Consider the following 17,439-nt stretch of genomic DNA (forward strand, 5'->3'; position numbering starts at 1 on the left):
AAATGATGGCGGCCAGCTGGCTGAATCGTTAGGGGGCCGGGCGAAATGCTCAGCAGTATTTCGTCCGTCTTTACGTTCTGAGTTCAAATTCCCCCGAGGTCGACTTTGCCTTTCATCCTTTCAGGATCGATGAAATAAGTACCAGTTACTCACTGGGTTCGATGTAATCGACTTAATCCCTTTGTTTGCCCTTGTTTGTCCCCTCTATGTTTAGCCCCTTGTGGGCACTAAAGAAATAAGATGTTAAATGATGGTGATGACACGTACGCACATGTGCACACACATGGTATAATTTTACCAATAACTTTTGTTTTCTATACCTGCAAAGCTATGGGTGTAAAGTAATAGCACCAATAACAACAGATTAATTAGCGAAGCACCTCCGGATCGAAATAAAATAACAATAGTTTACATAAGGCCTTAATTTTATTCAGTCTCCTCACTTCCAAATGTTATATCAGGGAAAATTACTTTTAACATAGAGCAAATAAACATATATATATAATGATTCAATTAAAATTTATCATGTAATTAATAGTCAGGGAATAATATTAAGCAATACCTTTACAGATGTAAGAACCAGCGTGTTAAAACCCATCGCTCGTGCAAATCCAAAATCGCAAAGTTTTATCGTTTCTCCTTTGGCCAATAAAATGTTTTGGGGTTTCATGTCACGATGCAAGATTCGATGGGAATGAAGATAGTAGAGAGCAGACACCAACTGACAGGCAATATGCTGTACCTGAAAAGGGAACAAGAGTGAAATGAAAGTAAGAGAGAGAAATGGGAATTTAGAGAAGAAACATCAGTTTATTTCAGTGAATATACTGATTAGGGTATAACACCTGTGAAGCAGGTTTAAATGAGAAATCAGCCGCAAAAAAAATAAAGAAACACATACTCCAATAATTAATCATCATCATCATCATCATTGTTTAACGTCCGCTTTCCATGCTAGCATGGGTTGGACAATTTGACTGAGGACTGGTGAACCAGATGGCAACACCAGGCTCCAATCTAATTTGGCAGAGTTTCTACAGCTGGATGCCCTTCCTAACGCCAACCACTCAGAGAGTGTAGTGGGTGCTTTTACGTGTCACCCGCACGAAGGCCAGTAACGCGGTACTGGCAACGGCCAAGCTCAAAATGGTGTCTTTTATGTGCCACCCGCACAAGAGCCAGTCCAGGGGCACTGGCAACGATCTCGCTCGAAAATCCTACGAAGGCCAGTCAGGCGGTACTGGCAACGGCCATGCTCAAAATGGTGCATCTTATGTACCACCCGCACAAGAGCCTGTCCAGGGGCACTGGCAATGATCTCACTTGGCTTGCCGGGTCTTCTCATGCACAGCACATTTCCAAAGGTCTCGGTCAGTAGTCATCGCCTCAGTGAGGCCCAATGTTCGAAGGTCTTGCCTCACCACCTCAGCCCAGGTCTTCCTGGGCCTACCTCTTCCACAGGTTCCCTCAACTGTTAGGGTGTGGCACTTTTTCACGCAGCTATCCTCATCCATTCTCACCACATGTCCATACCAGCGCAATCGTCTCTCTTGCACACCACTACTGACGCTTCTTATGTTCAGCTTTTCTCTCAAGATACTTACACTCTGACGGGTATGCACATTTACATTACACATCCAGCGGAGCATACTGGCTTCATACCTTGCGAGCTTACGCATGTCCTTAGCAGTCACAGCCCATGTTTCACTGCCATGTAGCATGGCTGTTCGTACGCATGCGTCATACAGTGTGCCTTTTACCCTGAGTGAGAGTCCCTTTGTCGCCAGCAGAGGTAAGGGCTCTCTAAACTTTGCCCAGGCTATTCTTATTCTAGCAGTTACACTTTCAGCGCACCCACCCCCACTACTAACTTGGTCGCCCAGATAGCGGAAGCTATCGACTACCTCTAGTTTTTCACCCTGGAATGAGATAGAAGTTGTTTCCTGTTTGTTTACAGTCTTTATTGCACCTGAACATCTGCCACATACAAAAACTAACTTGCTAGTTAACCTGCCTTTGATATTGCTGCACCTCTTATGTGTCCATAGCTTGCACCGGGTACATCTGATGAAAGGAAAAAAATCAAAATTGGTAAACCTATTTAACACATAGGAAACATTAGCTCATCATCATCATCATCATCATCTTCTAACATTCACTTTTCTATGCTTGCATGACTCAAACAGAATTTGTTGAGACAGATTTTTACCATGACTGGGAGCCCTTTCTTGTCCCCTACCCTCAACTGTTTCCAAGCAAAGTAATACTTTCCCCAAAGCTAGACATTTTTCAAGGAAAACTAGAAACAAACAACCTCACTCGTATGACAGTGACGCTTGTTTACAGCCATCGTGTGACGTCTAGACAAAGATACACACAAATGCAAAAGTACATACATATGCATACACAGTGGGCTTCTTTTCAGTTTCCCTCCGCCAAATCCACTCGCAAAGTTTTGGCAGGCTCAGGTCATTAGTAGAAGACATTGGCCCTAGGTGCTGTGCAGCAGGACTGAACCCACACAGCTATGCCTGCAACTAGATAACCTTGTGAAATAGAACAAAGAAGGAGTTGAAAAATCCTTCAGCATTCACTGGCTGTGTGGTAAGGAGCTTACTTCCCAGCCACACAGTTCTGGGTTCAGTCCCACTGTGTGGCACATTGGGCAAGTGTCTTCTGCTGTGGCCCTCAGTCTGACCAAAGCCTTGTGAGTGGATTTGGTAGACAGAAACTGAAAGAAACCCATCGTGTGTGTGTGTGCGTGTGTGTTTGCATGTCTGTGTTTGTCCTCACTCCATCACTTGACAACTGATGTTGGTATGTTTACGTCCCCATAACTTAGTGGTTTGGCAAAAGAGACCGACAGAATAAGTACTAGGCTTACAAATAATAAGTCCTGGGGTTGATTTGCTCGACTAAAGGCAGTGCTCCAGCATGCAAATTGCACCTTTGTGTCTAAGAAAAGAATCATTTGGATAATATTTTTAGGTGCACTGAACCTTGGACAGATGGCCACAGCTGGAGTGCCTTTGTTCATAGATCTGTTTGATCGAGGTTAACCTGCGGCGAAACAACAACAGCTACAATCACTACAACAAAGGACATTGGAGCATTCGCAGGTGTGTGAATAGTCTTGCTTAGATTAATCCTGAAGTTTAAATTAAGTTTGACCGAATTTTAGGTCCCTCCATAAGATTCATCATCATCATCATCGTTTAACGTCCGTTTTCCATGCTGGCATGGGTTGGACAGTTTGACTGGGGACTGGCAAGCCAGGAGGCTGCACCAGGCTCCAGTCTGATCTGGCAATGTTTCTACAGCTGGGTGCCCTTCCTAATGCCAACCACTCTGAGAGTGTAGTGGGTGCTTTTTACATGCCACCAGCATGAGGGCCAGTCAGGCAGCACTTGCATCGGCCATGCTTGGATGGTGCTTTTTACATGCCACCAGGACAGGAGCCAGTCCAGGGGCACTGGCAACAACCACGCTTGAATGGTGCTTTTTACATGTCGCCGGTACAGGAGCCAAGCCATGCAAATAACAAATTTAGTTCCAATAACTTATCTTTTACTTGTTTCAGTCAATGGACAACGACCATACTGGAGCACTGCCCCAAAGATTTAGTCTAACAAGTCAATACCAGTATTCCTTTAAAAAAAAAAAAAAAAAAAGTCTGGTATTTATTCTATTGGTCTTTTTGCTGAACTACTGAGGCACATGGATGTAAACAAACCAATACCAGTTGTCAAGAAGTGGCAGGGACACACACAAAAACTCACACATACATCATCATCACCACCATCTTCATTTAACCTCTGTGCTCCATGCTGACACGAGTTGGACAGTTTGAAAAGACCTGGTGGGTCCAAGGACTGCATTGTACTCCAATTGTACTCCAATTGTCTGCTCTGGCACAGTTTCTGCAGCAGTATACTCTTCTTCCTAACACCAACCACTTTACTACAGAGAGTACTGGATGCATTTCTGATGCCACCAGCAGTATACGTACATATGACAAGCTTCTTTCAGTTTCCGTCTGGCAAATTCGCTCACAAGACTTTGGTCAAACTCGAGCTATAATAGAAAACACTTGCCCGAGATGACATGCAGTGGAATTGAACCTAAAGCCACCCTGCTGCAAAGTGAGCTTCTTAACCACACAAGAATAGCTGGAAAGTGTTTTCTTACCTGATCTTCTGGCAAAGATCCATCGTCTTCAAGGATTTGGTAAAGTTCTCCATCAGCGTAGTCCATTACAACAACAAACTGTAAACAGAAGAAAACTAATGCTTAAACCATGTCTGTCTCATTACAACAGATTTTACAATTAACACACAAACATATGTGTAGATATATGTAAGTCAATAAACACATATCTATATATATGAGGTACAAAGTCAGAAAACAACGCAGCTCCCATGACTTTTGGAAACATTTTTTCACGCTCAGAGTTGCTGAAGCATGAAACAAATTACCTGCATCAGTTGTTAGTTGCCAAGACATTGCATCCTTTAAAACCTCCCAGTACCGCTGGACTGGCCCTCATGCCGGTGGCATGTAAAAAGCACCCACTACACTCTCGGAGTGGTTGGCGTTAGGAAGGGCATCCAGCTGTAGAAACTCTGCCAAATCAGATTGGAGTCTGGTGTAACCATCCGCTTTGCCAGTCCCCAGTCAAATCGCCCAACCCATGCTAGCATGGAAAGCGGACATCAAATGATGATATATATATATATATATATATATATATATATATATATACACACACACACAAATATACAAGGTACATTTTTGAGAATTTTTCAGGAGATGTTTTTTAATTTCAAAGTTGTACAAAACTTTGTTGACCGTCTGGCCTGAGGGAACCAACGGATGTAGATGATGCCCTTGTTGAGAAAGGAGTTCATCATTGGCTCCTCAATGAACTTGCTTTGCCTGGCCCCTTATGTCAATGAAAAAAAAAATATGCTCAATTCATACAACTTTGTCTATGCCCATTAGGAAGGGCATCCAGCTGTAGAAACCAAGCCAAATCGGACTGGGGTTTGGTGTAGCATTCCAGCTTGTCAGCCCTGGTCAAACCATCCAACCCATGTCACTATGAACAACAGATGCTAAATGATGATGATATTGTACTTGTACATCTGAAGGAGTGGCTGTGTGGTAAGTAGCTTGCTTATGAACCACATGGTTCCGGGTTTATTCCCACTGCATGGCACCTTGGGCAAGTGTCTTCTACTATAGCCTCGGGCCGACCAAAGCCTTGTGAGTGGATTTGGTAGATGGAAACTGAAAGAAGCCCGTCGTATATATATATATATATATATATATATATATATATATATGTATGTATGTGTGTGTATATGTTTTCCCCCCTATCATCGCTTGACAACTGATGGTGGTGTGTTTACGTCCCCATAACTTAGCAGTTCGGCAAAAGAGACCGATAGAATAAGTACTAGGCTTCCAAAGAATAAGTCCTGGGGTTGATTTGCTTGACTAAAGGCGGTGCTCCAGCATGGCCGCAGTCAAATGACTGAAACAGGTAAAAGTAAGTCTATAAGTGTGGCTAATCATCACTTTAGTCATTTTATACCACCTTCTTGTGGTACATAGCAACTATTTTGCTACCTTTATTATGCTATATAACAGTGGCACTCCTTCGGCCTTGATCTACTCTCGAATTCGGAACGGGCGAAACGGGCCGCTCCTCTCTCGATCGGAGGTGGCCGTACGATCAACAGAACAGCCTGCTCATGAAATTAACATGCAAGTGGCTGAGCACTCCACAGACACGTGTACCCTTAATGTAGTTCTCAGGGAGACTCAGCATGACACAGAGTGGGACAAGGCTGGCCCTTTGAAAAACAGGTACAACAGAAACAAGAAGAAAGAAAGAAAGTTGTGGTGAAAGAATACAGCAGGGTTCACCACCACCCCCTGCTGGAGCCTCGTGGAGCTTTAGGTGTTTTCAATCAATAAACACTTACAACACCCGGCCTAGGAATTGAAACTGAGTTCGCTGCCCTAACCACAGGGCCATTGCGCCTCCAAGTAGTATATACCTGTTATCTTACCTATTATATGATAATGTTCTTTCCAATTAATATTTATTTATTTATGTGTTTCAGCCAAGTGGCTGCGGTCATGCTGGTGCACCACCAGTAGTTAATTTATTTTAGTTTGTTATTTTTGACATTTTGGAAAGTTTCATTTTAAAGTGTAAAGCCTTCGAGAAATTTTTTTAACACCTATTAATTTTATATATTGAATTTATAAAATCATATTGATGTTTGAATTATAGGAAAATAAGCTGAACATGAAAGTAACTTGGTGCATATTTTGTATTGATTATCAACTGTGCTTTAAGATATAAAAACAATCACGAGATTTTAATTTGAACATTTTGGTAACATTATTATCAAAAAAATAATGAAGTAGCCATGAGCCAGTGAGAGAAAAATCTATGATTGGGTCATTTGTCCTGTTAAACATAACAGCTGAATCTTTCTGAAATCACACCTCATTGTTTTCAACAAAGAAGGACACAGATATTCTATCACCGTTAAAAAGACGAAATGGTCACAGCTAGGATGTTTTTGGTCAAAGCTTTTGAAACATCTGTTCATTCAATGTTGACCATAGGCTTTACAACAATACAAAGGTAGCTACATTGTTCTTATTTAATTAATACTTCAAAGAAACAGATCAAAAGAATAATATAATGTGAAAATAACCCTACAAAGGTGTCTGTCATGATATACTGACCTCTTCTTCTGTCTCAAAGCTGTCCAAGAGTTGTACAATGTTTTCATGTTGCAAGCCCCTCATTATCTCTATTTCTTGGGAAAGCACTCGTAGCTCCCGCTCGGATTTGCCAAGTTTTGTAATAAACTTCAGTGCCACAACCTAACAAATTGAACATTTGGAGAATAAAATACCTGATTAATAAACAAAAGTTCTAGAGCCAAAGTCAATAGAATTTACATTTACTCTTAAACAATATCAAGAAAGGTGTATATATGCATATATTTGAATACTCATATTCTCTATATTTATGATATATCTCTTTTACTTGTTTCAGTCATTTGATTGTGGCCATGCTGGAGCACTGCCTTTAGTCGAGCAAATTGACTCCAGGACTTATTCTTTGTAAGCCTAGTACTATTCTATTGGTCGCTTTTGCCGAACCGCTAAGTTACGGAGATGTAAACACACCAGCAACGGTTGTCAAGCGATGTTGGGGGGACAAACACAGACACACAAACATACACACACATATATATATACATATATACGACGGGCTTCTTTCAGTTTCCGTCCACCAAATCCACTCACAAAACTTTGGTCGGCCCGAGGCTATAGTAGAAGACACTTGCCCAAGGTGCCATGCAGTGGGACTGAACCCAGAACCATGTGGTTCATAAGCAAGCTACTTACCACACAGCCACTCCTCCGCCTATACATATGTCATTGACAGTTTCCCCACCCCCGCCCTTTGTCTGCATGCATTATATCCACCCCTACATACTTCTGACCACCATCTCTGTCATTATATACCTCTCTGTCACAGCCCCCACCCCACATATCCTCTCCCTACTTCTCATCTATCTACAGTTGTATTATATGGCTGCTCCCCACCCTTTCTGTGCTGCTACTTACCACTTCCTCTTTCCCAAGACCCTCCTATTTCTTTCACCTTCCCCATCAAACTATTTACCATCAACCACATCACTCTTCCTCACCATTCACTACCCTTACCTCTATCCTCATCTTTGTCACTCCCTTCTCATCCTCTTAAGAACCTACCCACCCATCCACCATTACCAAACCTCTATTTTCTCATATACTTACCTCCTTATTCTATCTTGACACCCAGTGTCTGTATCACTTTTTCCAGTCGTTTTCACCCACTTTTATATGCAGGATGGCTGAGTATCTCCTCTACAGCAAGACATCATTCCTGATCCTCTGCCATACATTAGTTGCAGCACCAGGCACAACAAGTCACCTCCTTTCTTGCTACACTCACAAAACTGAAACTGACTCCCGTGCCGGTGGCACGTAAAAAGCACCCACTACACTCTTTTGGAATGGATGGCATTGAGAAGGGCATCCAGCTGTAGAAACCTTGCCAGATCAGATTGGAGCCTGGTGCAGCCTCCTGGCTTGCCAGTCCCCAGTCAAACTGTCCAACCAATGCCAGCATGAAAACACATTAAATGATGATGATGATAATGATGAAGCATGGCTGTATGTAAGAAATCTGCTTCCTGACCACCTGGTTTTGGGTTCAGTCCCACTGCATGACACCTTGGGCAAATGTCTTCTACTATAGCATTGAGCCGATTAAAACCTTGTGAGTGGATTTGGTAGACAGAAACTGAAAGAAGCTTATTTGTGTGTGTCCCACCACTGCCTGACAACAGGTGTTGGTGTGTTTACGTCCCGTAAGTTAGTGGTTTGGCAAAAGAGACCGATAGAATAAACACCAAGCTTAATAAGTACTGGGGTTGATTTGTTCAACTAAAATTCTTCAAGGCAGTGCCCCAGTATGGCCACAGTCTAATGACAAACAAGTAAATATATATATATATATATATATATATATAGATATATATAGATAGATAGATAGATAGATAACATTATTGTCCATCTGTATATATACCACATATATATACACACAGATGGCTATGTGGTTAAGAAGCTTGGTTTGCAACCATGTGGTCTCAGGTTCAGTCCCACTGTGTAAGTGCCTTGAGCATGTGTCTTCTATAGCAGCCCCAGTAAGTGTTTCTACTATAGCAGCCCCAGGTAAGTGTTTCTACTATAGCTCTGACCAGTGTCTTATGAGTAAATGCCAGATGAAAATGGTGGGAGCACATTTTAATCACACACACACACGAGAAGTTAGAATGACAAAAGATTAAACAATTATGTTGTGAACTTCATTAGCTTAAGCTCCAATGAAGCTATAGGGCGATACTCAAGCACTCAACTACGAGTGAATAGCAGAAACGGCTGTTAGCTAATGAAGCTCAAAACATACTAGTTTATTCCTGAGTCCTTTTAATTTCTTATCACTCTTCTGTCTTTGACTGATGCTTCATTCTGAAGGGAACGGATACTGAATTCCAGCACCAGGGTATTACTATTGCCATGCCTTACTGAAATAATATATATACATGTGTGTGTGTGTGTGTGCGTGTGTGTGTGTGTGCATATTACCTGTAACTCACACTCACATATACATTGCCTTGTATGCGCACACACAGATAAATCACAGTGATAGTTCTGTTGAAAGCTTTCTAACATCAAAGAAGCCGCATGTCACAATCAATAAATCCCATTAGTAGGTCTCTGCAAAACTCTGCTTTTATATAGTTTCAAATAACTGTGCTAGAACCTATCATTATGATTAATAAAGATGGCTCATGGAATTGCTCCAGCTTTGCCACAACCAAATGACTGAAACCAGTAAGAAAATATATTTAAAAAATAAAAAAATTCTGAATTCAATCTTTGGTTGTATAACAGAACATTTAATATTAATTACAGGTACAAGGCGGAGAGCTGGCAGAAACGTTAGCAAGCCAGGCGAAATGCTTAGCAGAATTTTGTCTGTCTTTAGGTTCTGAGTTCAAATTCCACTGAGGTCGACTTTGCCTTTCGTCCTTTTGGGGTCAATAAATTAAGTACCAGTTGTGTACTGGGGTCAATCTAATCGACTGGCTCCCTCCCCCAAAATTTCAGGCCTTCGCCTACAGTAGAAAAGAATACTAATTCCAGGTACGGTTGTGTGGAAAGAAGTTTGCTTCCCAGCCACATAGTTCCAGGTTTAGCCCTTCTGTGTGGCACCTTGAGCAAGTGTCATCTACTATAGCATGGGGTTCTCAACCATTTTTTATCTATGGATCTCTTTGCCCCCATAACCATTCAATGTTTAAAAACTAGTTTTATAGAAATGTCATTCAAAATTCCTCAAACATTAACTTGTGTAGGTTGAACTACAAGGGTTGGACAAAATAATGGAAACACCAGCAAATTTTAAACAAATTTATTTTAATATGGGATAGGACCACCTTTGGCAGTAATTACAGCTTGAATTCTACAAGGTATGGACTTGTACCAAGTTTGAATTGTTTCCAAAGGAATTTTTGCCCATTCTTCAGCTAAAACAGTCTCCAGTTCTTGTAGTGATGATGGTGGAGGAAATCGGCTCCTTACTTGTTTTTCTAAAACGCACCATAAATGTTCAATAATATTTAGATCTGGGGACTGTGGTAGCCAGATAAGATGTTCAACTTCACTAGAATGTTCCTTGTGCCATTCAGTAACAACTTTAGCTGTGTGAATTGGTGCATTATCATCCTGAAAGATTGTGTTTATCTCTGGAAACAGTTCCACAACTATAGGATGAATTTGATCAGATACAATGCTTAAATAGTCTTGACTTATAAATTCTGCCATGAAGGGAAACCAATTGTGCCGGCAGATGTCCAAAATATAGCCCCCCACCATGTTTAACAGTTGGAAGAAGGCAGTCTGGGTCAAATGCTTCTTTTGGCTGTCTCCACACACATACTTGGCTGGTGGTCGGAAATAAGGTAAAGGATGACTCGTCTGAGAAAATAACATTCTTCCACTGCTCTAGGGACCAATTCTGTAGGTTTTTACTCCACTCTAAATGCTTTGCAATGTTTGTTTTTGAAAGTAGTGGTTTTCTGATTGCAGTCTTCCCGTGAAATCCGACTTTGTGCAGCTCTCGGTGAACAGGTTTTGTAGAAACTGGGTTCTCGAGGTCATTAAGCTCTGCAGTAATTTTGGGAGCTGTACTTTTGTGATCTTATATTTGATTGGAAACATAGAAACTGTGTGGACTGGTGGTCTTGAAGCCAGGGTGGAAGGATTTGACTGAGGACTGGTGAACCAGATGGCTGCACCAGGCTCCAATCTGATCTGAGAGAGTTTCTACAGCTGGATGCCATTCCTAATGCCAACCACTCTGAGAGTGTAGTGGGTGCTTTTACGCGCGACTGGCACGAGGGCCAGTCAGGCGGTACTGGCAATGGCCATGCTCAAATGGTGTTTTTTACGTGTCACCTGCACAGGAGGCAGTCCGGCGGCACTGGCAATGACCTAGCTCGAATGTTTTTTTACGTGCAACCGGCACAAGTGCCAGTAAGGCAACACTGGTATAAATTGGTTATATTTCTACAAACAAAATATTTTAATTATACAATTCCTAATAATGATTAATCATAAAATAGGATTTTTTTGAAGATGTGGGGTCTAGTAGAGTAAAACAGGAACCAAAAGGGCCCATAGAATCAATGTGCTAAAGGGTTAAAACAGAGCCCCAACATGACCACAGTCCAATGAATGAAACAAATTAAAAATAAAGGGCAAAACATACTTACATTGGCAGTAAATTTACGCTGTCCACGGTAGACTTTGCCATATGACCCTTCACCAATTAATCCCAAAATATGATAGTTGTCCATAGATGTTATTACAGCTGAAAATTTAAACCAAATTTTGAAAGAGAATAAATACAACACTGAACATCGTTTTCTGTTTTGTTAAGAACATTACATGTTCAAATGTGTATCTCTGTTTATTGACCAAGGAGTCTATGTATCTAATCTTTACAAGTTATCCCTAATCCCAATGGATACATTGAGATCAGTTGGTGAATTTTTAATTTCATGTATTTTCACCATAAAAGAAGCTCTACTGTAAAGCTGCTGTGTTTGAAATGACTGATCATTAATACAAGTTTGTAATCCAAATGACTGATCATTAATACAAGTCTGTAATCCAAATGACTGATCATTAATACAAGTCTGTAATCCAAATTCCTTTCACATGTGCTATGCCACACACATCAGCAAATAAACTTCACTCTATTTGCATATAAGTCATAGACTAGAGCAATGCTCTGCAACTGGTGTGCCACGACACACTGGTGTGCCACGACACACTGGTGTGCCATGACACACTGGTGTGCCATGACACACAGGTGTGCCACAGAGTAACCCGAATATAATTTTTTACCCTGTATTTTTTGTTATATCTATAGTTCAGGTGTGCCACCAAATTTTGAAAAGAATATAAGTGTACTGCAAGTGAAAAAAGGATTCAGAGCAATGGACTAGAGCAGTGGTTTCCAACCTGTGGTCCACGGACCCTTCATGGTCCACGGACCCTTCATAGTCCATGGACCCTTCATGGTCCACAAAGGTAGTACTGGGGGTCCATGAACTAAATTCAAAATTTCATATACATATATCCTCATCCTTTAACGTCCATTGTCCATGCTGGTATGGGTTGGACAGGTTGACTGGGCTGGCACGCTGGAAGGCTGTGCTAGGCTCCAGTCTGATTTGGCAAAGTTTCTATGGCTGGATGCCCTTCCTAACGCCAACCACTGCAAGAGTGTAATGTGTGCCTTTATGTGCCATTTGCATGACACTGGTATCTGCCATGACAGGGATTTTGCTCAGCTTGATGGGTCTTCTTCTCAAGCACAACATAATGCCAAAGGTCTTGGTCATTGCTTCCGTGAGGCCCAACACTTGAAAGGAACTCAGCCATTTTGACTCCATGAGGCCCAATGCTTGAAAAGTACTCAGCCACTTTGCCTTTGTGAGGCCCAATGTTCAAAGGTTGATTTATTTTTACGTGCCACCAGTACAGGTGCACTGGGCTTGATGGGTCCTCTTAAGCAGAGCACATCGCCAAAGGTCTCAGTCACTAGTCATTGCATCTGTGAAGCCCAAAGTTCAAAGATCATGCTTCACCACCTCATTTCATTTCTTCCTGGGTCTACCTCTACCACAGGTTCCCTCCACAGTTAGATTGGCACTTCTTTACACAGCTGACCTCGTCCATATGCATCACATGACCATACCAGTGCAGTCGTCTCTCTTGCACGCTCCATCTGATGTCTCTTATGACTTAACTTTTCTCTCAAGATGCTAACACTCTGTTGAACATGCACACTGACATTGCACATCCAGCGAAGCATACTGGCTTCATTTCTCTCAAGCCTACACATGTCCTTGGCTGTTGTAGTCCATGTTTCACTGCCATGCAGCATAGCTGTTCGCACACAGGCTTCAAACAATCTGCCTTGCACTCTGAGAGAGAGAGAGGCCTTTTGTTGCCTGCAGGGGTAGGAGCTCTCTGAACTTTGCCCACCCTAATCTCATTCTCACAGCTACACTCTCAGAACAACTACCTCCACTACTAACCTGGTCACCTAGATACCAGAAGCTATGTACAACCTCTAGCTTACCCTCCTGGAAGTTGGAGTCTATTTTCCACACATGTTCAGCATTTATTATGCCTGTGCACCTTCCACATACAAAAGTTAGTTTCTCTGTTAACCATCCTTTGATGTTGCTGCACTTATTGTGTGTCCAAAGCTTACACTGATTGCATTTTATGGAGCTTGCACATACACCTTTTCTACAGATTTAGCAGGGTCATCTACCTGAGGGGATTTGTGATTTGTCTGCCTTCCTACTTACTATGACTTTAGTTCTATATATATATATATATATATATATATATATATATAACGTGAGAGAGTTAGGGGTTGGGGGTACAACCCACTAAGAGATAGTATCTATCCAGTATACTGCTGGGAGGGTACCCAATTATTGCTACACTAGTGCTATACTAGGTGCAATCAATGGGAGCGGGTAAAAGTGGAGGTTTTACCCAAAATTTGTGTAACAATTAGAAAATGGAGGATAATATGCTGAACCCAACTACTTGCAGACAAGTAGTTGGGTTCAGCATATTATCCTCCATTTTCTAATTGTTATATATATATATATATATATATATATATCGCCTTACTGGCACTTGTACTGTGGCATGTGAACAAAACATTGGACTGACTCCTGTGCAGGTGGCACGTAAAAAGCACCCACTACACTACACGGACATATGGTGTAGTGGTTAAGAGTGTGGGCTATTAACCTCAAGATTCCGAGTTCGATTCCAGGCAGTGACCTGAATAATAATAATAATAATAACATCATCGAAAAATACCTTAGGAATGAGAACCCAGGTTCGGAATTTCCCCAAGACACCTGATGAAGGCTGGAAGGTATATCAGCTGAAACGTTGTGTTAACAACAAACAAGATGAGGACAAATATCCGTCAAATGTAAATAATTCCTCATCTCTTAAATATAGAACTGTAGTAACAAACATGTCTTACAAGTTGTGCCGGTCACTAGTTATCACTGAGTGGCGTTTGAACATAACGATGAGTCTTTATGTGGGGGTAACCATTTTGATGGTTGGAAAGTTACAATTGAGGACTTTTGACCAACATCTTGCCTATCCTGTTCTATGCAGTCCTCAACACAAAAAAAATAATACCACTAAATGCCACACTGCAACCCACTCTCAAAACTGTGCTAACATCCAGTCCACAACTCATAGACCTCATTTTTGCTTGCCTTCATTTTTTGAAATTTTAAAAGGAAGTGAAAATTTTCAAATTCGGTGTGTTGAGGTAATTTTTCATGCTAAGTCTCAGTCTGTTTCAGAAAAATGCTTTTAAAAAGAGGTTTAAAGTTTGATCAGGGATTTGGAAGCATTTCAGTAATTAGCATACAAAACTACATCAATACACCAAATTTGAAATCAATTAGAACAAAATTGAAGAAGTTGCAAAGTGAAAACGAAACAAAAAAGAGAATCATCATCGTTGTTCAACGTCCGCATTCCATGCAGGCATGGGTTGGATGGCTTGATACAGAACTGGCCAGCAGGGAGCTACAGGAGAAGACACTTTTCCAAGTGGGACTGAATGTGAAATTAGGTGAGGTTAGGAAACAAACTTCTTCACCAGACAGCCACACCCATTTCATTATGCCTCCGGTCAATAATTTTTCTCGTCTGGCCGTAAAGCCTTTTCTGTTTGTTTTCCTGTCTTGTTTTTTGTCCGCCACTACATTCCTCCATGGCAAGATTTAATTTGTGTATACAAATTTAATTTGCGGTCCATGGGAAGAGCTGTTTTAACGATGCGTCCTGCCCAGCTCTTCGAAACGCCGGTGTTAAAACGGGGGTAGCTGATGAAGTAGAATGTTCTCTATGTGGCTTGTGTGTTTTCTCGTCTACGTTTTGTTTGCAATGTCCTGTACCCAGATATGCACCTATACATACAGGTGGATGTCGGTAAGCACATACCTGTACGTATATATGCATATATTCATTTACTATTTGTTTATATATATATATATATATATATATATATATATATATATATATATATATATATACACACACACACACATATATATGCACACACGCATATATATATACACACACACATATACACATACTCACACACACATATATATATATAGAGAGAGAGAGAGAGATAGAGATCCTATATTCTATTATATACGTTATATGTACGCCTCGTTTACACATACACAAAAAACATACACACACACGTAGATATAGATACTTTGAATTATTATTTACTTATTTAATTAATTTATCTATTTTATTTCTCATGAGACTGCAAAACATTCAGCTTCAAACACTGCGTGGGATGAAAAGAAAATCGGCATCGTCTGCAAAATCTCGAAAACTTCAAGAAAATGCGAAGTCATAAAACTTTAAACAACTTCAATATATCGCTATCTACGTCCATTATATATATATATATATATACAAACACAACCCACAAGACAGTCTTATAAGTTCAGTCTGACGGACATCAGACGGAGTCTACATACAATATAAAAAAAATAAATAAATACATGTTTAAAAAAGAAAGAGGAAAACTGAAATAGTTTCTTTTAAGTCAAATATCTTTCGAGAAACATTTAAGAAAATAGAATGGCATGCCTGATTGTTATAAATAATCGTGATATCGTTTTACTTACTAAATTAATTTAGGCTTCCATAGGAAATACTAGAGACGAGACAACTTTAAACTCCACTTCGTTGTTAGGCAACAAACGTAAACAAGCACTTTTATAGCCGCCGATAGCAAATCCTGTTTGAGATATAAATTTAGTAATAACAAAAATACAATTCTTTATATTATTTTTCAGACATATAAAAGGGATAATTTTCATTCATAAATATTAAAAGAACATACTAAATACTGAAGTGCAACAGTTATAACCAATTACTTCGTACGATTTCTTTATTTTACTGATACTGGCTAATTGCAATTATTTATATCGACCCTGCTATATTTTAACTAAAACATGCAGAGGCGTATCTCTAAATAGTTTACTGTTCTTTGTCACCGCCCTTCTAAAGCAAGCAGCAGTTTCTTGGTATGGAATTAAAATAAACCTAACATTCTTTTCCTTATGCGTGTGTATTCAGCATCAGTTTACAGGTTTGGTTAAACGTGTTTTCTCGTTTAAAAGAGAAATAATTTACTGTTGTCTATAACATAGATTCTCTTTCCGCGGAGGCGCAATGGTCCAGTAGTTAGGGCAGCGAACTCGCGGTCATAGGATCGCCGTTTCGATTCCCAGACCGGGCGTTGTGAGTGTTTATTGAGCGAAAACACCTAAAGTTCCACAAGGCTCCGGCAGGGGATGGTGGCGAACCCTGCTGTACTCTTTCACCACAATTTTCTCTCACTCTTACTTCCTGTTTCTGTTGTGCCTGTAATTCAAAGGGCCAGCCTTGTCACACTGTGTCACGCTGAATATTCCCGATAACTACGTTAAGGGTAGATGTGTCAGTGGAGTGCTCAGCCACTTGCACGTTAATTTCACGAGCAGGCTGTTCCGTTGATCGGATCAACTGGAACCCTTGTCGTCGTAAGCGACGGAGTGCCAACAACAACAGATTCTCTTTTCAATTTAGAAACCAATTTGCTTCGCTTACGGGTCTTAAATTATCCATTTCTCTCGAAGAAGTAGAGATGTCGGTTAAGGAGGAAGGGAAATGAATAGCTTTTCTAATCAAACTAGGTGCCAAGGAAGGCGTGACAAAGACAAGGAAATTTTCACGACTGTCAGCTTCTACGTGCCGAAGTTCAGCTTGCCCAGGGCGCCAGCAACCTTAGGGCCGGCCCTCACTATAACCCAACAGTTGGTAGCTATGAATTTTGAACTAAGAATAGATGGAAATGTGCTAAAACGACATTTAGACCGAAGTATCGAATCTCACGTTTCTACTTTCATCGCATCTGAGGTTCCAGTTATTCCTGGAATACCTGAAATTTCAGAGTTACCTGAAATACCGGGTGAAGTTTTTGAATCATAACCTGAAATACCAAGTTCCAGCATCGCTTGATGTGTCAATTATTGCCGATTCTTCTCTATGTGATTTTGTTCTCTGTCCCTGTACACCTGGAGCACTGATTGGTCCGGAAGTTCGTAGGTCAACCGCTCTCAAACTTCAACGATTACCTGTATGAAAAACACGAATTGG

At 40.8% G+C, this 17,439-nt stretch overlaps 1 protein-coding gene across 2 annotated transcripts in view; it reads right to left on the reverse strand.

The window, feature by feature from the left end:
- Positions 1–17,439, reverse strand: part of LOC106881984 (serine/threonine-protein kinase 36) — a 177,170-nt gene that overhangs the window by 158,784 nt on the left and 947 nt on the right. The window contains exons 2-6 of one of the 2 annotated variants that reach the window (XM_089347358.1): positions 15,924–16,036; positions 11,421–11,518; positions 6,769–6,909; positions 4,189–4,266; positions 563–742 (exon numbers count right to left, since the gene is read on the reverse strand). In XM_089347358.1, the coding sequence (XP_089203484.1) occupies positions 563–742; positions 4,189–4,266; positions 6,769–6,909; positions 11,421–11,504 (483 nt within the window). In that variant the 5' untranslated portion in view covers positions 11,505–11,518; positions 15,924–16,036. Of the gene's footprint in view, positions 1–562; positions 743–4,188; positions 4,267–6,768; positions 6,910–11,420; positions 11,519–15,923; positions 16,037–17,439 lie in introns of those variants that run through there. The other variant, XM_089347369.1, reaches the window with a different exon arrangement.

This window comes from Octopus bimaculoides, chromosome 1, assembly GCF_046866305.1.
Source record: "Octopus bimaculoides isolate indiv1 chromosome 1, ASM4686630v1, whole genome shotgun sequence".
In the NCBI taxonomy this organism is placed as follows: domain Eukaryota; kingdom Metazoa; phylum Mollusca; class Cephalopoda; order Octopoda; family Octopodidae; genus Octopus; species Octopus bimaculoides.